The 21,386-nt window shown below is 46.7% G+C and overlaps 1 protein-coding gene across 2 annotated transcripts; it reads left to right on the top strand.

Moving 5' to 3' along the window:
• The first annotated feature begins 1,705 nt into the window (after positions 1-1,705).
• Positions 1,706-10,173, top strand: LOC108937748 (interferon regulatory factor 4-like). 2 transcript variants are annotated; one of them, XM_018757885.1, is made up of 9 exons: positions 1,706-1,748; positions 2,334-2,533; positions 3,010-3,196; positions 3,797-3,888; positions 4,353-4,494; positions 5,019-5,123; positions 6,133-6,489; positions 7,367-7,479; positions 9,517-10,173. In XM_018757885.1, exons 2-9 carry the CDS (start codon positions 2,336-2,338, stop codon positions 9,661-9,663), a joined length of 1,341 nt encoding a protein of 446 aa, XP_018613401.1. In that variant the 5' UTR covers positions 1,706-1,748; positions 2,334-2,335; the 3' UTR covers positions 9,664-10,173. The 2 variants fall into 2 exon arrangements, with proteins under 2 accessions (XP_018613401.1, XP_018613402.1); XM_018757886.1 differs by having other exon boundaries at positions 1,713-1,748; positions 2,262-2,533.
• The last annotated feature ends 11,213 nt before the right edge of the window (positions 10,174-21,386 follow it).

Here is a 21,386-nt window from a genome sequence, read left to right on the forward strand (position 1 = left end):
TTTTAGAATGCCAGAGCTTGTGACCACAGAAGTGTGTTCGCAGTACGTGTGAAAACACAGGAAAGCTGAAGCTATTAATGAAAAAGAAATGGGCTACGTCTCAGTGATTGCGCTTGTCATAAAACGGTAGTGACATTTTGCTTCGAGAGTCAACACGGCCTTCGGAAACCTCCGGAACAGAAAAAAAAAATCTGTATTTTCCAGTGCGTTGTGCGGATTGGATCAATAAAAATGAATCAGTGCATGGTTTTAGTTCACTCTCGCTGCCTCCTAACATGTGTCCGTAATGATGTGATTATATTTCTATGGCACCCAGTAAACACCACTGTCTTGTACGCTCCAGTGCCGCCTCCCGCAGAGAACTTGAGACATATTGTTAGTGTGCGACCTCAGCAGCACTGTGCGTCAGGACACATCAGTAGACACATTTATTATTAATCTGGCTATTTATGTGTACGTCTGCGAACGTTTCTGGGAGCCCTAAGAACACACAGAACAGTGCTCGCAAGTAAATACTCAACAGTTTATGAATGACTTGAAGTCACATTTAAATTCTGATTCTGTGTTTCACACATGAGCTGTGTCTGAGGAGCAATACAGCCCCCCCTCATCACACACACATGGCAAAAGAGGTGGGCGACGTAGTGAGTGTGTTATGAGTGGTCAGCTAAAATCAGGCAGTATTCATGAAAAATCCGAGTTCATAAAATTAAAAAACAAAAAAAATGTAAATGTAAACGCTATTCCCATGGTTTCCTGTAAGTCACGCTGTTACTGCACACTTCCTCAGCACTTCACAAGGGTGACAACTAACAGGATTTAGTCTGACGCTAATATGACACGTTAACAGTTATTAATAATGAAATTGTATGCATTAAGTGTGTTTTCTTTTTTATACATAAAAATGTCATTTTCTGCAGTGATGATGCATTGAAGGGCTCTGTGTGTGTGTGTGTGAGAGAGAGAAAGAGCCCATAGGTGGCAACCAACAGTCCAGACGCAGCATCCCTCATGTGAGTACGAGCAATAGTACCAACAGGAGCTGCACACAACTACTACAATGTAGCATGTAATTTATATAATTTATCAGTCATACACACACATACATACATGCACAGTTATCAATAAAAGAAGAAACGCAAACACCAAAGTAAAATAAATGATGAAAAAAAACAATACACACAATTCCCAAAATACTTCACAATTATGAGTGTCTGTATAACCTTTTTTATTCAACATTTCCATAACATGATATATATGTAGCATATAGTACAGTATATTTTATTATGTACGAGATATATATATACATTAGACTAAAGTTTTCTTTCAGTAACCGGAGATGCCGATCATCATGTATCTCCGTCTCCTCCTTTACTGTTAACGAGCTCAGATAAGATGTTATTTCGATGTTACTTCGGCGAAATCTTCTTTTCTGGTTGTTTTTCTTTCCTCCTTGTCCTCGCGGGGAGCCTCGTTCCACTGGCCCAGACGCGCGAGCGTCGCGTTTTTGCCGTCCGCGAGGAATTCCCCCCCACACACCACAGCGCGCTACTCTCGCGGCTCGGCGCGCGCTCGGCACTTCAGAGAACTTTCGCGCGGCGCGGCCGCTGCCACTGATGCTCGGGTTCCATGGAAAAAATAAGCTCCTCCCCCCGAGGATGTGACATTATTTAAGATCGGCGTTGCTCCCTCGAGGGCAGTCGCGAGTCGGGTCGAGTTCAGGCTCGTTATCGTCTTGCTCTTTGAAGGTAAGAAACCAACGAATCAATCGCTCAGTGAATAGTTATTAAAAGCGGGGCACTGAAATCATGGCACTGCGAATAACGCCGTTAACGGTTTAATTGATTAAAAAAAAAGCTACGTTAAAACGAATGTACATCATTTAGATGAATTACTTACTGTATTTCCAAAGCAAGGTGATACAAACAAAGTAGCGCAAACTTCAACTTGCTAATCATTTGCAAAGTTTAAATTATTAGGTGAAACTTTAGATGATTTTTTTTTTTTTTGTTAAAAGTGTAATGCTGTGTATCTCTGCATTAAACAAGCCAGCTGTGAAAGTAGTGCAGTAGAGATGAATATTAGAGCTCTGCACTGTATAACTGTATCTTTATTATTATGCTTTGGCACGTGTGTGTTAGGTGATGCTCACGCACGGTGTGTATGATGACATGTATCTGCCTGGTGCCACCTGATGCATGTGCCTTGTCCCAGCATGCAGCCCTCATTGTCCTTGTTGTGTGCATGTTGTGATGCTGCAGCTCACCTGTGCGCCAGGTGCTCCACGAGCCCCCTCACCCGACCACGTGTCCGTTCTGCATGCGTTTTGACAGAGATGAACGTAGAGGGTGACTGCGGCATGTCGGTCAGTTGTGGCAATGGGAAGCTTAGGCAGTGGCTGATCGATCAGATCGACAGTGGGAAGTACCCCGGCTTGGTGTGGGAGAGTGACGACAAAACCATTTTCAGAATTCCCTGGAAGCACGCGGGCAAGCAGGACTACAACAGGGACGAGGATGCCGCGCTCTTCAAGGTATGTTCCAGGTGGTATCTTCAAGGCCGTATCTTCAGGATTGTTTATCAACGATGGTAATATCCAGGGTTGTATCTTCAGGGTAGTGTCCTCAACATGGTATCTTTAGAGTGATATCTTCAGGTTGTACCTTCATTGTGATCAGTGGAACTGTCACCATCACCTGGCCTGATCTCTGATCTTCAGGGCAGTGTCTGCATAGTAGTATTCTCATCGTAATATCTCCTGTCTAGTCTCCTCGTGGTGGTATCTTCAGTGTAGTATCTTCATCGTGGTATCTTCAGGGTTGTAACTTCAGGGTGGTATTTTCAGGCTGTTATCTTTGGGTTGTACCTCCATATTGATGAGAGGAACTGCCACCATCACCTGCCCTAATCTCTGCGGTCCTCATTTATGAACTTGTGTCTTTGATATGGTTCTCAACACCAGACACTATAATGAATGTTGTCTACTGAATGCCGCTGCTCTTCCCACAGGCCTGGGCGCTCTTCAAGGGCAAATTCCGGGAGGGGATCGATAAACCGGACCCTCCAACATGGAAAACACGGCTGCGCTGTGCGCTCAACAAGAGCAATGACTTTGATGAATTAGTGGAGCGGAGCCAGCTGGACATCTCGGACCCTTACAAAGTCTACAGGATTGTCCCTGAAGGAGCAAAAAAAGGTAACCTTGGTTACTGATTGGCTTTCTTCGAAATTATTCATGGCACGTCCATCGGTTTAGGCATGAAGAACCACCAAGAATCATCAGGGTTCATCATGAAGGTTTTGCTCCAGCCATTAAAAGCATGCCTGAGCTTCCATACATTCAGCTACTTAGTGCTCACTTTGCTGGGATCTTCTCCAACCGGAATGCTCTGGTCACACGGTGGACCGTGTGCACGTGCCGCGAAGGGCTGCAGCGAACGTGTTCTCTGGAGTGACGCTAAAGCATAAATAGCAGCTGGTTTTGACCCTGTCAATGAAGCAGGAAGCGCAGAGGAAACCGAGGCATGTGCGCTATGCTCGCAGGTTTTTTTAGGAGCCCCCGCCCGCGGAACGAGAGGGCGTTGTGAGACGGGGCTATGGCACTGTGCGGTGGACACGTCCTGTAAACATTTCACTGCACAAACACTGTTAGTTTTTTTTTTTTTGTTGTTGATATTATCATTATTATCATTATTAGAGACACTATTATTCTTTTACCCAAAGCTACCTGTGTGATGCAAGGCTTCATTGTAGCTCTTGAGAGAAGATGGAATTTGACCGTTGTGCTTTGTTCCAGGAGCCCGGCAGGTGAGCATGGAGGAACCCCCAGTGCACATGGACCCTCTGAGCTTCCCTATGACTGCCCCCTATCCCCCCATGCAGACACAGGTGACTTTAGCTGCCGTCCATGTGGGAATGTTACCACAACACTTCATTACAACATTTATTTTTCTCTAAAATGAGTAAACAAAGCCACAGCAGCGAAAGACCAAAACCTCTAGACACAGACACAGGATTATTAATACACAGCTTGTGTGTCTGATACCACCATGTTGCTGGTTCACATCCCTCAGATAGCTGCCTATAGAAGTGACGTTCAGCAAATGCAAAGATAATCATAGCAGATGGTGTTGGACTCGTTTATGTAGTTGTCAGGAGCTCGGAAGAGATGTGGCTCTAAAAGAGATGGGTTTAAGACCCTTCTTGAGTGCTGGGGGGAATTCAGCAGCTCCGAAGGACAGAGGGAGCTCATTCCATGAAACATGCTATTACGTCTGTCATGATGCTTAATTCACTGTGGTGCAGTGCGGACAGCTTACTGATACTCCTTTCCTGCTGGTCGTCTTCTGCAGGTGCCCAACTACATGGTGGCCCCTGAGCGGAGGGACTGGAGGGGATATGTGCCTGAGCAGCAGACCCACACAGAGCTGCCCTACGGCCAGTGCCACTACGCTCCACGCAGCCTGCCCTGGCAAGGGCCGCACTGCGAGAACGGTACGAGACCCCCCCGCCTCACTCCCGCATACGCCATATGGACCAAAGGTTCACGCACCCAGCTCTGCCACCACCCACTCCCCAGCAGCCACTTCTCCAAAAGCTGAGCCGGGCTTTATTTAAACAGCGGCAGGTTCCTGCTGAACCATGAAAGAACCGCTTTGAGCCTCGCCGTGTATGACAGGCCGCGCGTGAACCACGCTGCCGCCCCTTGATAACGTCCATGATTAAGGAACAAAGGGCAACAGAGGGCCGTTGCAGAAGGTGTCAGTGACTCATGTGTTCCAGGGATGAGTGGATCTCGGACCATCGGTCCTTTGTGGCTTGCAGGGACTTTTGTATTAAGCTCTGCTTGATGTTAGACTACATTGTTTTCAGAAGGCAGCGCACTCAGCCAGAGGTTCACGACTTCCTCTTATGCACTTGAGGTGCTTTGATACTTTGCTCCGTGACTATCAGCAGTGCCGTGACTGGGAAATGGTGTACGGTCCTCCAACGACTGGCTTCTGCTCTCTGTGTCGCAGGGTACCAGATAACCGCCTCCTTCTACTCGTGCTCCCCGACGGACTCGCAGTCCTCGGCCTTCGCGCTGGACCCCACCAGGTCTGCAGAGACCATGGCGCTCTCTGGTAAAGAGATATACTGAGCACACACCACTGCACACACACAGACCCCCCCCCCCCAACCCCCGCCACAGACACACACCATTACAAAGAGCAGATCCGTTTCTCTTCCTTTGTAGATATTTCCAAAGTATTTCCTTCGAATGCACTGATGGCTTTTGTAAATGATCTGATGAAATTATGCATTTGTTTTCTTGCAATGTTTAAGCTCCACACCGGAGCTGTGGAAGACAGTATGTACTCATGTGAATGATGTGACGCAGTGTGTTTTCTGGCGACTGAGCTCCTTGTCGTTTCACACGGGAGTTGAGCCAACTGCTCTGATGTTGAACTGTAACCATGGTTATGCTCTACATTATTTCTTTCAAAAATACAGTACTAAGTCTGCAGGAGAGCAGTAATGCTGTTTTGTACAAAGCAATAACTATTCTGAATGGTTTCTATTTATTTTTGTCTTTTCTCTGAGAATGTTCTTCAGTAGTGAAGCGATGTGTTAGTCTCAAAACATTTTTTTGTCGACTGTGAACTTGATTTCGATTCCTGCCGACTGTAAATGCCTCTCCTCCTCACTTTTCATATTATGTAATTGTTCTCAAAAAATGCAAATAAAACTGCAATGTTCTTTCTACTTTTATTGATATTAAAATGCCTCATTAAGTAACAATGGCTGTGTTTGCGTCTTTCCTTCTAATTCGAAACGCCAATTTCTTATTTGTGAGTTACCTCTGCTGCTACAAATGAGTTAATGTCTTCCTTTAGCCGACAATTCGGTTAATAACTTCTTCCTACATTTTAATTGCTCTAAAGTGGCATCACGGAGAAACTGGCCAAAATGCTGAGTTTAGTCTGATCTCCAGGGCTAAGGAAGCACACAAAAAAAAAGGAGGGCTCGACGAAAGCAGTGCTGTTGCGTGTAGACTCGTCTTGGACGAATTCCCTTCTTCCAAAACATGGTCCCGGGGCACGAGCCTCTTGTCCACCCAACTCACCGCACACGCGTGTGTTACCCCCACAGACTGCCGCCTGCACGTCTCCCTGTTCTACCGCGAGTCCCTGGTGAAGGAGGTGACCACGACGAGTCCCGAGGGCTGCCGCATCTCCTCCTGCCCCGAGGACAAGCTCTACGGGGGCATGGAGCAGGTCCTCTTCCCATTCCCATACCCGCAGTCCCAGCGCAAGGGCATGGAGAAGCTGCCCACCATGCTGGAGCGCGGCGTGCTGCTGTGGCTGGCGCCGGACGGCCTCTACGCCAAGCGCCTATGCCAGAGCCGCATCTACTGGGAGGGTCCGCTGGCGCCGTACTCAGACAGGCCCAACAAGCTGGAGAAGGAGCAAACCTGCAAGCTGTTTGACACCCAGCACTTCCTGGCAGGTCAGTGACTCCCAACCCTCATTAGGAGAAACCCTTGAACTGGGGGCAGCAGGTGGCATCGAGGTTACCGTTGCCATCTTGAAGGGCACAGCTTTAAATCCCCCCTCTTGCTCTAGTACCCTTGATCAAGGTACTTACCCTGAACTGATTCAGTAAAACTTACCCTGCTGTATAAACTGGTAGATCACTGTAAGTAGCTTAATCCTAAATTGCTTTGGAGATAAGATCTAAATAAATGAATTTAAGCGTAAATGCAGTTATACACGAAAGTGAACATTGAACCTGCTTTCAAAGAAAGTTACCAAGCTGCGTTCACGGAAACCTCATCACCAGGGCCGACTTCGTACGAGACGTGTCTCTCCCTGGTGGAGATTCCTACGTGATCTGTTCATGTAAAGCAGCCAAAACCAGAGGATAGCCCCTGTAGCGCCGCTCTGTATTCAGATTGCCGCTCGACGTCCCCAGCAGAGGGAGGCCCCTCGTGATGCTCGGCACAGCAGAAAAAATACCTCAGCGAACATGTGGTGGAGCCGGCGAGAAGCGTGGCCCAGAAACAGCCCCCACCCACCGCACTTTAGATCGCACCGTCTGACAGCCCCTTCTCATGTCGCTCTTCACAGCCTGTGACTCATTATCAGCATAAGGGAGCTGATCTCCTCCGTGTCCCGAAAAATCTTGTCTTTGAAAGTATTTGTATTGTTTGCACAGGAATGAATTATTCAGAGGCTGTTCTTATTAATCAGCAAATCGCCATCTCCTTTTCTGCTGTATTGTTGCTCTGAGTTACTCCTCCCTCCGAGCCGCCTGCGAGCACTGAATCCCAGGGCACGTGCAACTGTGTCTGAAAGGCTTCTCCTCCACTTCTGCTGCCCCACAGAGCTCCAGGGCTATGTGCACCACGGGCGCCCCATGCCCAGGTTCCAGGTCGTGCTTTGTTTCGGGGATGAGTTCCCGGATCCCCAGCGTCAGTGCAAGCTCATCACCGCTCAGGTAAGTGCCTCGCCCGGCATCCGCACCCATGGTCACTTCACGCCAACTCCAATGAAAGGCTTCGGCTACTTTTTGTGTTTCGTGGATGTCAGGTATGTTTGCTGTCCACTTCCCCTGACCAGTATAGCTGTATAAAGTGGGGGGTGGAGGGAGGTAGAATAATAATAATAATAATAATAATAATAATAATAATAATAATAATAAGTAGGAATGCAACAGAACAGATATCAACAGAAAAAACACAAGTTGGCATTCTATTTTTTTTCTCACTCTCCATAGAGTGGCTGTTTTTCCAGTCCGTTCCTCTTATTGAGCCTTTGTACTGAGGTATAACTGCAATATTTGTTCGTGTTTCATATCAAATGTGCGTCAACTACAATGACACACATTGTTCTTTGTGTCATCGTCTTGTCCTGCACTTCGGAGAACCATGCTGGTTTGCCGGACACTTCTCTAATTGTGTATTCATTTCATTTACTTTTTCCTTTTATTACAGTGCTCTGGTAAAGTGAAAAATGCTTCTTTGCATTGTGATCATGTTGTATGTCAGGATGATTTGAGTTTTCTGTTCCGCATCTCTCCGTGGAATTGCGCATGAAATCATTTGTAATGAGGGAGAACAGGTTCTGAGCTGATACATCCTGTCCCTTTCCAAAGTCTCCGTACTTTTCTGCTGGAACTTGCGATATACTGCAGTGTATGGCAAACATGTAATGATCCTCATCCATGAGACTTATTGCTATGATTTAGATTTTGCTTTCTTGAAGTGAACGTAATATCCAGTTTGGAAAGAAAGCTGTGAAAGTTAAAAATTAAAAAAAAGACCCTTTTTTGGAAACAAGTTCCTCTTTCAACACCTCTTCAACTGGATTCATTCATTTCATAAAAGAGGGATTGTTCAAATGTCCTCCTGCAGACACCTGTAACGCAAAACATCTAATAGGTGCAATAGTCCAACTAGATAGCTGTTTCCATGAACTGTGATTTACTTGTTCAGATTTGAGTGATTATCAATTTTTCCCCACTTTGGAAGCTGCTATTTATGTAGACAAATCCTCAAAACAGCATTGACTTCACTTGAGAAAACTTTGCTTTATTTAGTTTGATTTTCCATCCATCCACTGTCAATAACTGCTTGTCCAGTGCAGGGTCATGGGGGTTCAGAGCCTATCTGGGAAGTGTAAGCTTTGAGGAAGGTTAGACCCTGGATGAAACACCACTCCACAGCACCGTCATCATTCTCACACACACTGAGGGAAATTCAGAGTAACCACACACACACACACACACACACACATTTTCAGAACCGCTTGTCCCATACGGGGTCACGGGGAACCGGAGCCTACCCGGTAACACAGGGCGTAAGGCCAGAGGGGGAGGGGACACACCCAGGACGGGACGCCAGTCCGTCGCAAGGCACCCCAAGCGGGACTTGAACCCCAGACCCACCGGAGAGCAGGACCGTGGTCCAATCCACTGCGCCACCGCGCCCCTCCTCAGAGTAACCATTTTACCTAAAACATGTCTTTGGACTGTGGGAGGAAACCAGAGCTCCTGGAGGAAACTCACAAGAACGGGGAGAACATCCATACTCCACACAGGCTGAGCTGGATTCAAACCCACAGCCCAGGAGCCTTGAGGCACCAGTGCTACTTGCTGAGCCTGTTTAACTTTTCTATTAATAACAACAGCTGTAAGCAGTACCTGAAAGTGTGCTCAGACTGTGTCCATGGACAGCATTGTTTCTTCAGGCAGAGGGATATGATGTAGCCGCTCTTAGATGGAACTCACTGAGGGCGTTGTGTTATTGACATGCCTGTGTGGCTGTCGGTCACCAAGACACGAGTCTGACACAAGCAGCCGCAGTGTGTGTGTGTGTGTGTGTGTCTAACACTGGAAGCTCATGGCTCTGAGAAAAGTTCTCCATCACTAACAGCACAGTGCTGCTGCATTTCAGTCTAAACTCGAGATGTCAGGTGTCCTGCTGTACTCTCTTCCCGTGCATCTTTCATTCAAAATTTTGTTTGCCTCTTCCAGGTCGAACCTGTGTTTGCCAAGCACCTAGTCACCTTCACACAGCAGACCGGCGGTCACTTCGTCCGGGGGTACGAACTCCCACAGCCACCGCTGACACTCACGGGGGACAGTCAAAAGGTCCTGCACAACAACTGCATCCAGGAGTGAGGCAACCAGCTGGATACACACACTGGCCAAGGCAGCGAACATGGCTGAGGAATGGGCTGCTGTGGAACAAGAGCCTGAGACTGAGCCTGGATGCAACCAGAGTTCAGGCCACCAAGCAATGAAGAAATAAAGACGCACACGTTCAAACCCTTCTTCACTCTCAACCCCTCTATCTTTCTTCCCTGCCCCATGGTGACCACATCCAAAGGACTCTTCTATGCATCTTAATTTTCATCCAATCCAGGTTTCTTTTGGTAACATTTACACTAGGGTACCCTTCTGCATTGCTTAAGTGTCTTGTAGGATTCAGAGTAAACTATTGCTTGTTTTACATCTGAAAACAGCAAGTGAGGTGACATAATGCAATTATTTCTCCAATATAATGAATAACTGACTTGACCCTTGGGGGGTCACATTTAGGCATCCCTGTTTCAGATCAAGTGGTCGCTGTACATCAGGGATGAGAATCAGGATGCAAAGTCTTCTAAAACTAACACTGAGTACATTCGGTCCATGTGCTAACCATGTATCTCTTTTTTGTAAAATATATTTTTTTATTAAAGGATTTCACCAAAAATTACTTTGGCCTGTGTTTCATTCACGATGCTCAATGCGTGCAGCTCTGTTGAGCGGCGTTGGCGCTGCCGCTCTGCTCCATGTGGTCGGGCTGAAGGACGGACCGAAGCACAGGAGTAAAGAGACTTTATCCATCATCTTGATGGAGTTCTGCACAGCAGAAGGTGTCTGAAAACCAATGGACGCGAGTGCGCAGAGGTTTTTTAACACGCGGTTAGACGGCGTGCTATTCGGGTTGCATAACAATCCCCCTAAGAAACCAGCTGATATGGGAATAGAATTGCATGGCCTGTCCTGCCTTTACAGCTCCGTCTCTCTGCATCTGTCCCACCTTCCCCTCCCCAACTCAGCTTTTAGAATCAAACAAATGTTTTACTGTATAAATAACGGGGGTATGTCGTCGACACCCTCTCACAAATACATCGGGCTTTCCCCACCGAGGCACAGGAGTGTATGTGACTGAGAGAGGGGAGAGCTTCTTACTGGGGAAAATAGACAAGTCTTGTGCTCATTTATTAGTTTTGTTCTTTTTTTTAAACATCTCATCCGAAGCAGGTCACACAACATAGATACAGAATCAGCATACCATGAAAATGCAAATTCATACATAACACGGTAGAAAGGCGAAGCTTATGGGACTAGCAGGGGTTTTTGTGTAGCACTGTCTGTAAGGTTTAAACTGAAGACACTGCCCGGAACGCCAATCCACGTTGGCTGCAATGGTAACGTACGAGACATCGCTGTGTGGTTTTAGAAGTCTTTAAAATGTTTTTCAAAGCGAAATTAAATGGTTACATCCAACGTATGGACATGTGGGAGGAACCGCATTGCAAATGGGTAAAGAGGGGCTGATTGTTTTCGGTCATGTCCTCTCCAGTTATGTTATTGACCTTTTCAGAGGCGTCGGCGGAAGGGCAGCATGGAGGGCGACGTGGTGGGGGCTGAGTACAGAAAGTGGCTCAGGAGAAGAGCAGGACTTCAGGAGAAACGAAACAGGAAGCCATGTACAGGTGCACAGGAAAGCAGCAGAAAAAAAGGGGGGAGGAAAATGTTATAAAGAATAATTCAGTGCCAGCAACATTCATATACTGCGGAAAACATGTTTGTCAAAAATAACAGGCACGTCTCTCTTACTATAATTATGAATGATATTATTAGTATTTCACTTAAGAGCAAGTCCTAGGCGAAGAAAGTCACAGGAAATTATTTGCATAAATGCCGCTCAAATTTGAGGATGGAAAAACAGTGCTAATGAATCATCCATGAAGACGAAACGTAAGCACAAATGAAAGTTTACATGAGGTGAGGGCACCGAGAGCAGACTACATCTCTTTTTAGAAAGCACTACAGGCTGAAATACATACAAGAAATAAAAGTATGATGAAATGATGCCTTGTTAGTATTTAATAAGGATTGGCAAGGGTTAAATAATAATTTAAAAAAACACACACACACACACACTTTCAGAACCGCTCGTCCCATACGGGGTCACGGGGGAACCGGAGCCAACCCGGTAACACAGGGCGTAAGGCCGGAGGGGGAGGGGACACACCCAGAACGGGACGCCAGTCCGTCGCAAGGCACCCCAAGCGGGACTCGAACCCCCGACCCACTGGAGAGTAGGACTGTGGTCCAACCCACTGCACCACCACGCCCCTGCGCCCCTCTCACACACAATACCAAAACATTAATTCAGAACAGTCAACCTAGCCAGGGGGAATTTTTTTTTTTAAAAAAAAAAAAAAAAAAAAGGAAATTATAAAACACTCCAATAACCAAATATTACATCAAGACCTTAAAAATATCACAATAAGAAACAGTCTTAATAGCCTCCTTATTATCACATTCCTTGATAGTGTCAATGTACCGCTTAACTTCTTTAAGAAAAACAGAAAATATAGGCTTTTTATTAGCAAATTTTGACCTGTGTATATGATATTTAGCCAAAATGATTAATAAATTAATGATATAAGCCTGTTTCTCTGTGTGCTTATCAAAACGGAAGAACCCAAACAGTACACTTTCATAATACAAAGCAAAATCCTTACACAATTTATCAATAATAAATTCTGAGACATCTCTCCATAGCTGCTTGGTATAACGGCAGTGCCAAAAGAGGTGAGGCACCGTCTCTGGGCGAAGGCTACAAAAAGAACAATTTACATCAATCCCATCCTTGAATTTTCTAAGAAAATGCTTGACAGGATAGAATTTGTGTATAATCCTAAAAGAGATTTGGCCACCCTGACCCTGCTCTTGACCCAGCGCCTGTAAAAGTTTGTTTTTAAATCACAGAAATAATTATGAAGAACAAGTAAACGAACACCAGCAGTACTGAAGGTGCCGCAGAAGAACACGGTTTTGAAACGCACCGCAGTGATCGGAGATTGACGTAAAAGTGACGTCACCGCCCGTGTCCCATCTCAGCAGCTTCCCATAGAAACAGTGTTGCGTTTTATATTATACATAAATCTCATATTATATGTCAAAGGAGAGGTCACGTGACATTTCTATTCATTCATCATCACACTAAAAGAGTGGCTCAGCTTCCCTAGTTCAATTACTGATGACTAATATTCTGGAGAAATCCAGGTGATATCATATATAGTATCAGAATAAAGTCAGTTATAGAAGTAATTGCTGGATTTTATGGGGGGAAAAGTCGAGCTAATTATTACATGAGAGCAGATCAAGTGGAACTCATTTTGCTCTTTAGCAGTTCATTGAATTAGGTGTACAACTGGAAACCAGTGGGATGGGCGCTCGGTAGTGGTGGTAGTGTAGTGTAGTGTTAGTACTGCTGATTTTGAATCCAAAGGTCGGAGGTTCAAATCTCCCCTTCGACCATAGGGCCCTTAAGCAAGGTACTTACCCCGCACTCCTCCGGTAAAATTACCCCATTGTATAATTGGGTGTGTAAGTAGCTTGATGGTTAGGATAAAAGTGTTAGATATATTGTAAAATTAAAAGGGTGGGAGGAGCTAGATAAAAGCCCTTTTTATTTTTTTGTTTCAGAGCCGGTGTTATGAATAATATATTGTTGTACTTTCTGAGCCGCGAGCCCGTTTCAGACATCGCCTTTTTATCTGCTGCTCGGATTTCAAGTGAAATTTCAGAAAACACAGAAAGACTCCGAAAAATCCCTCCGCAACCTCTGTTATTGTTCAGACGTCGGAGCGCCTTTTTCTCAATGAAATTTGTGGGCGATCGTCGAGCTAATTTTAGAGAGAGCGAGAGAGAAAAACAAGAGCGGAGCGCCGTTTCCTTTCGCTTATGACTCTTTAGGAAACAGGTTCTTCTCCGCAGGACGAGTTTCGAGAATTTCGGAGAAGGACCGAAGAACGGACGGTCGGCCTCGCTCGGCTCGGCTCGGCTCCGTTCGGCTCGGCTCGGCTCGGCTCCGTTCGGTTTAATTACGGGCACAAAGGAGGGCGCTGCGTTCCCGCTCCGCTTCTTTTTTTGCTGAAACACTAAAGTGATCACTTTCTCGCAGTGTTTCTCCTTATTGACACGTGCGCGAGGCGGTGCACCTGTTTCTCACCTCACTCTTAGTTTATATGTCATTGATCCCACTTGGGTGGCACCGAAGCGCTGGCGACGCGCTAGCGAACCGTGGGCCATGGCCATGCATGCATGGGGGCGATGAGGGTCGTGGCAAGGAGGGGCGGGGGCAGGGCTACAAACGAAGGGACACCTGGCCGCCCTCCGGACCGCCGTCGCATTCCCGCGCTCCCGTGGCTGCCCGTGTGGCGCTGCTCGTGTGGCCTTGGCGGGCCGATCGCACAAGGAACCGAAAGGAGGAACGGCGAAGCGTAACTAAAACCCTCACAGCAACATCGGTTTCTTCGGAACCCGGGAGAGAGACGGAATGAAATGAAAAGTCATTCAAACGCCTTAAAACGTCTGTCCGAAAGATCCCGCAGACTTACTTGTTGTAATAGTTAATGTTCGGCGCTCCGCTTTAAGGTACAACAGCAAGTGTCCATTTGGAGCGATGGATTGCAGCTCTCTGTGTGTTTGTGGGAAACAGCAGCATTTCTCATGGCATTCATAGTTTGCATGCATAACTACTCTGCGACGGACTGGTGTACCCTGCCTCACACCCCATGTTCCCAGGATGGGCTCCGGACCACCACCACCCTGCATTGGACAAGAAGTTATTAATACCGAGCGAGCGAGTGAAATACTAGAATTTTAGTGGTGGGATCATACTGTTTCTTTAGTCATTTTAATTATGATCTCATGACGCATGTCAATCATAACGTGCAAGAACCTCAAATGCTTATAATGAAATTCAGCTACACAAAAATAGCATGTGTCATGGCAAGTGACCAAAGTAACTTTTTAGGCCTTCTGTCTGTTAAAGGGAACATGTCGCACCCAGATCAGATGCAGTGCCTGTTGTGGACAATGGGTGTAATATAATGTTTGTGAAAATATGTATGACTGCATACGACAGTGTGTATGAGTGTGTGACAGAGTGCTATGACAGCGTGTAAGTATGTGTTTGGAAACCTCTTTTCCAAGCTGGAACTGCAGATCTCCAACCTGCTGCATTATGACTTCTTTTCAAAGTTGTGGCTCTTGGTTAGAGCTGCTGCCTTTGGACCCAAAAGTTGCCGGTTTGAATGCCACCTCCAACCCTTGAGCAAGGTGCTTTCGCTAAATCGCTCCAATAAAATGACCCAGCTGCATGAATGGGTAAATAATTGTAAGTACCTGACCCTGACCTGTAGGTTTCTCTGGGCCTCTTCGTGAAGCTGAATCGCGGAGAGAAGCGGGACGACGAAGAGAAGGCATAAGAGGCGACTCTCAAAGTGCGACATGGGACAGTGCATTATGATAAGGACACGAGTGACATGTTTTAGAAACAAACTAATGGTTTTTTTCCACACTGCGCAGTCCAGCAATTTCCTCTTCTGATTCAGTGGTCGCTGACATCGGCAGTAAAGGCCGCTGTAAACAGGTGCCGTTTGGGTCGTGACTCCAGCACTAAGTGCACCAATATAATCAGCGAGCGCTGCGGAGGAAGCGGTACTCAGAAACGGCTTCCTCTGCCATTCTGGACGCAGTGTGACTTTACCTAAGAAACCATTTTCCATGGTGTGTGTGCCTACTGTGGCTGTTTTATAGCAGATGCTGACATTGGGGAACCGGTGGTGCAAAGGTTCGAGTGAAGGACCCCTACAGACTCAAAAGGCAACAGACACACACAGAGTCTGAAGTCACTTGTCCCAAGCAGGGTCACGGTGAGCCAGAGCCTAACCAGGCAACACAGGGCGCAGGGCCAGAGGGGGAGGGGACACACCCAGGATGGGACACCAGTCCATCACAAGGCACACCAAGGAGGACTCGAACCCCAGACCCACTAGAAAGCAGGACCCTGCCAAGCCTGCTGCACCGCTGCGCCACCGCACCCCCCTCAAAAGGCAACGTGACGGTTAGATATAAGAGCCTGTACTGACTCAACAAGTGCACAGGGATGTATTTGTGCGCATTTAATAACACGTAGGAGGCAGAATCTGGTGTAGCAGTTAAAGTGCCACCTTGCAATCAAAGCTCTGAATCCTGCTCCTGCTGCAGTAGCATAGATCAAGGTACTTACACTGAACACAGTAAATATTATCCTGCCATGTAAAAGTGCGAATCAGTGTAAAGTTGATTTCCTAACACTTTTTTAGGCTTTGGCTAAGTGACAGTTAATAATAATTCATTTCTGGAAGCGGTTTGCAGTAAGCAGTTCGGCTGCTTCTTGGATGACCTTGACATCTCGCTGAGCTCTCTTCCAGGGGACGACGCTTCCTTGATTCTCCTGGGTGACTTCAACCTGCATGTCGACGACATTCAAGCAAACGGCCTTCTGTTGCTCCTGCAGTCCTTCGATCTCTCCCTGTCCCAGACCCCTGCTACTCACAAAGCAGGCAATTGTCTTGACCTTGTATTTTCCCGCAGCTGTGGCTGCCCTGCCCTCTCTGTTACTCGGCTGCGTGTCTCTGATCACCTTTTCACTTCCTTTCAACCCTCCCTCACCACTAATTCCTTACCTCTTTCTGCATCCGTTGTCACCTTCCGCTGCAACTTAAAATCTCTCTCACCTTCCTGCTTTGCCTCTGCTATGCTGTCCGCTCTCCCTTCTGCTGCACAATTCTCAGATCTATCAAGAATCGATGCCACTAACACTTTCCTCTCTGCCCTATCTTCCTCCTTTGACTCTCTGTCCACTGTCTTCTAGACCAGCACGCCCCAGTGCCACCTCATGGCTGACTGATATGTTACGTGCTAACAGGACCAAACTCCGGGCTGCAGAGCGAAGGTGATGAAAATCCAAGACTCGCTCGGACCTGGATGCCTACCAGTCACTCTTACCTACTTTTCACTCTGCTGTCTCTTCAGCTAAAACCTCCTTCTACCACAACAAAATACAGTCTGCAACTAAAAAAACCACAGACTCTTTGCCACCTTCTCATCCCTTCTGTGTCCTCCACCGCCTCCTCTTCCTTCTTCTCTTCATTGCTGATGACTTTGCTTTGTTTTTCAGAGACAAAGTCAAAACAATCACTGACAAGTTCTCAGCATCACCCTGCCCGGTTTGCGTTGGAGCTCCTTGCGAAGTTATCCTCTCCAAATTCAAGCCTCTCTCCAAATCTGAAATCTCTGACCTCCTGATATCGCACAGAGTCACCACCTGCTCGCTTGATTCAATCCCATCGTCACTCCTACAGAACATTTCCCCGCAATTCTCCACCTTCATCTCTAAGATCATCAAGTCCTCGCTCTCTTCTGGCTGTTTCCCAGCTGCCTTCAAAACCGCTCTCATTTCACCTCTGTTAAAAAAAACCCTCCCTGGATGCCAATTTGGTCCAAAACTACAGACTGGTCTCCCTCCTCTCCTTCCTGTCTAAAACTCTAGAGCAGGCAGCCTGTGATCAACTGTCTGATTTTCTCACCCGGAACCATCTCCTTGATGGATAGTCTGGTTTCAAAGTTGGTCACTCCATGTAGAAGGCGCTTCTGGCGGTGTCTGATGCTCTCCAGTCGGCTACAGCCGCCTCCCTCTCCTCGGTCGTCACCCTCCTCGATCTGTCTGCAACATTCGACACTGTCAACCACCGGATTCTACTGTCCTCTTTCAGTCAGTTTGGGATCAAAGGAGCGGCACTAAGATGGTTTGAGTCCTACCTATCTGACAGATCCTATCAAGTGGTCTGGAGGAGCTCCCGTTCTTCTCCTCTGCCTCTCTCAACCGGTGTCCTGCAGGGATCGGTACCGGGTCCTCGCCTCCATCTACATCTCCTCCCTCGGCCTGGTCATCGTCTCCCGTGGATTCAAATACCACTGCTATGCTGATGATACCCAGCTCTTCCTCTCCTTTCCATCTGGAGCATCAGACATTTCCGCACGTATTGCTGCCTGCCCGTCGGACATCTCTGCATGGATGTCTGATCACCACCTCCAACTCAACCTCTCCAAAATGGAGATTCTTCACCTCCCAGCTGGCCTGTCCTCCTGTCACAACCTCTCGATCAAACTGGACATCTCACTGATTTTGCCTTCCCCCGTGGGTAAGAGTCTGGGAGTGACAATTGACTCGAGTCTATCTTTCTCTCACAACCCGGTCCTGCAGATACATCCTGCATAACGTTTGTAGGATCTGTCCCTACCTCACAATGGACTCTGCCCAACTACTTGTCCAGGCCATGGTGACATCCTGCCTGGACTACTGCAACTCTCTCCTGTGTGGCCTTCCCGCTACTGCCATCAAACCTTTACAGCTGATACAGAATGCTGCTGCACGGGTTGTGTTTGACTTGCCAAAGCGTTCCCACGTATCTCCTCTATTCATTTCTCTGCTCTGGCTTCCTATAGCTGCCCGGGTCAAACTCAAGACCCTGGTTGTTGCCTACAAATGCATCAACAGAACTGCTCCCAGCTATTTACAACACTTGATCAACTGCTACACCCCAGCCAGACTCCTTCGCTCATCTACTTCTGCTCGCTTGGTGGTCCCACGCACAAAAGTAAAGCACAGAGGTTCTCAGTTCTGGCTCTGTTGTGGTGGAATGACCTTCCCCTCTCACTCAGAACTGCAGAAACTCCATCTACATTCAAGAAGGGTCTGAAAACTCACCTTTTCCGTACCCATTTTGCCCAAGATCTCTCCAGCTCATGTATGGTGTAAATGTTCATGCACTGTAACTTCACGATCATCCACAGGAAAGCCTTTACACAGCTGCTACTCTGGCATTGTGTGTAAATGTTTGTGTACCTTATTAGTTTTTTTTTTTTGTAGGAGGTTATCGGGATTCATCTATCCTGCGTTTTATGTACCGACTCAAGCGATGAACATCGGTGCATCCATTGGAAAGTAACAAACTAGGTTTATTGAAGAATCACATGTCTGCAGCCATGTCTCTTTCTCCTAATGTAATGCACACATTGCATTTCTCCAAGATGTACATCGCTTTGGAGAAAAGCGTCTGCTAAATGAATAAATGTAAATGTAAATTTTGCTGTAGTGTAGAATGGCTGCTTTACAAATCCTTTACAATAATAGGTAAAAATCCAATGTTTTTTACGGTGTCACACGGAACAAACTGCAGGTGCAACTGTGTCTGGACCGTCGCTGTCTGTACTGCAGCCATATAACAGTGTTTAGTGTCATTTATTTTAGGAGGGGGGCAAATGACATCTGCGTTTATGCTGCTGTTTTGAATAGCGAGAAAAAGGAAGGTTGGTTTCGGCCAAGCGGAGCCCTGGAATGTGTCGCAATGCACAAACACGGTGAACGTGCAGGTGTCTCTGGCCCGTCCTTCAAGCTCGGCCCATTCCCACTTCTTCTATTGTCTCCTCGCCTGGAAACCAACATTTATGACTGAGCTGGGGGTGAGAGGGCAGGGGAGCAGCTGCTCTCACAAGGATGTACCAAAATTGGATACCAGCAGCCACAACTACAGGAGGACAGCTCTGACCACGACTGGACCACTTCCCGCTCACAAGGGGTCCAAAATCGAAAGTCTATAGGTTCTCAGTTTTCAGCTCCAGTGTAGTGGAATGAGCTCCCGCTGCCCCTCGGAGCTGTTGAATCCCTCTCAGCATTCAAGGAGGACTACATAAATGATTCCATGAGTCTGCTATTATTGTCTCTGTATTTGCTATTTGAATGACATTTCTATTGCAATTACTTGAGGGATGTGAACCAGCAACATGGTGGTATCAGACAGACAAGCTGTGAGTCAATAATCCTGTATCTGTGTCTAAAGCTCTTTGTTATTAATGACCTTGTGTTTACTCTGTTTTGGAGTAAACAGTTTTGGACTTTGGAGTAATGTAAGAGTGTCTGATAAATGAATAAATGTAACTGTAAAGGCAGACAGTTTGGAGCTTCTGAACCAGGTCAGTGACACACAGTTTCTACCGATTTTAGAACGTTCTAGGTGACCCTGAGCCCATTTGGAGCAAAGCACCAATCAGGGCACGGTTGTTTGTGCGGGTGCAGCAGACGCAGATGGAGGCAAAGGTCAGGATGCGAGGGCCCCAAAGGCCCGGCGGTGCCACGTGCCCTGACTCACACTCTTTGCGAGAAAACAGAACCACGTTAGTGACGCGTCGCCTGCCTGGAACGGCTGCGCACTTTACCAGAAGACCAGCAACCGACTAACTGTCCACACAGACGTAAAGGAGAAAAGAAGCAACGCATCTGAGCCAAGCAAACTGTTTAACGGCAGCAAACAGACCATGCTGCACCGCTTAGACCACAAACTCAGATTTTAGTTCAAATTCATTTTTCCACACATTGATCAGTCTCAGACCTGTAAACTTTGTTTTTTTACAAATCATATATTTGTAAAAGTGCAGCATATTAGAAATGTTGCAACCTCCTCTTTCCAGGTGTCACATTCTTTAAAATAAGGCAAATTTAAATTAAAAAAAAAAATCTAAGCTCTTTAATATTGCTCTTTCTTGTGATTTTCATACAGCTTTTCCATGTTTGGAGATCTTCATACATCGGTGATTAGCATTAAAGGCAAGAGCAATATGTAAAAGCAGGTTTTAATCCATCCCATAGCAGCTCAGGTTTAGAAAAACACATTTGTCACATAGCCTCTGTTTGGCAGAAAACTCTGAAAATAACTCAATAAGTAACAGTACCATGGAAACATTTACTAGGCTACGCACACACGTCTTTTATAAAAACACAAGCAACCGATATTATGAAAAAAATCTCATAAGAGCTCATATTTCACATTTAAAAAAAGTCTGATGAGCAGCAGTTGGGAAAGAAACTATTAATTCGATGGACTCATTCAGGAAATAAGGAAACAAAGGTTTTAGTAGCTTACAGATTAGTTATGGCTGCAAACCCCTTGGCCTGCCGTCGTAGAGCCCTTGATCAAGGTACTTACCCCGAGTTACTCCCATAAAAAAACCCCACTGTGTAAATGGGTCAGATACTGATTCACTTTGGATGGAAGTATCAGTATTTATGGCTTTGATGTGTCAAGAATAATTTCAGAGCTTTAACCTCAATTCATGTTTCGTATTTTATGCAAGATCAGCTCTCCCTGTGAGGTGTGTGCGTACAGCAAGTTGTCGGCGCAGCTCTCAGACCCCCAAGAGGAGCAGTCGAGACCCCGCTGCGGTCGAGCTCCCGCCGTCCACTTCCAGTCTGAATGTCCACGGTTTAAAATAAATCTCTTTTTGGCGAAAAGGTGCTGCTTTGACGTAGATGTTCGGTTTCATTTCCCTGTCGACACACAATTGGGAGTCATGTGAGTCGCCCCGCAAGGAGTGTGGGGGAGGGGCGCACCCCCCCACGGGGGGCTTCCTGGTGAGCCCGGCCTCGAACCCTCGGCTGCAGCCGACACCTGCGGCCTCACGGCCACGTGAACCACCCGCAGTTCTGTGGAGTCCCCAGCTGGACAGATGTTTCCAACAGTGACATCATATTGACCTTTATTCACATAACACTTTTCTCCAAAGTGCCTTAGAGTGTTATACTCAGTTATTAGCCCATTTACACAGCAGGATCAATTCTACTGTCCCATTTCGAGGTAAGAAGCTTGATCAAGGAGGTGGGTCCGGAACCTTCAAACCGGCATCTTGTTGAAAAAAAAAAACACGTTCATTTTCTCTATACATTTCCATCA

This window comes from Scleropages formosus, chromosome 7, assembly GCF_900964775.1.
Source record: "Scleropages formosus chromosome 7, fSclFor1.1, whole genome shotgun sequence".
Lineage (NCBI taxonomy): Eukaryota > Metazoa > Chordata > Actinopteri > Osteoglossiformes > Osteoglossidae > Scleropages > Scleropages formosus.

What these genes read in the sequence shown, in the direction of transcription:
- LOC108937748 (XM_018757885.1), top strand. Translation starts at nt 2,336, where the DNA reads ATGAACGTAGAGGGTGACTGCGGCATGTCGGTCAGTTGTGGCAATGGG. An exon ending in CCCTGAAGGAGCAAAAAAAG is followed by an intron (nt 3,197 to 3,796) that starts GTAACCTTGGTT and finishes GCTTTGTTCCAG; the next exon opens with GAGCCCGGCAGGTGAGCATG. An exon ending in AGGGCCGCACTGCGAGAACG is followed by an intron (nt 4,495 to 5,018) that starts GTACGAGACCCC and finishes TCTGTGTCGCAG; the next exon opens with GGTACCAGATAACCGCCTCC.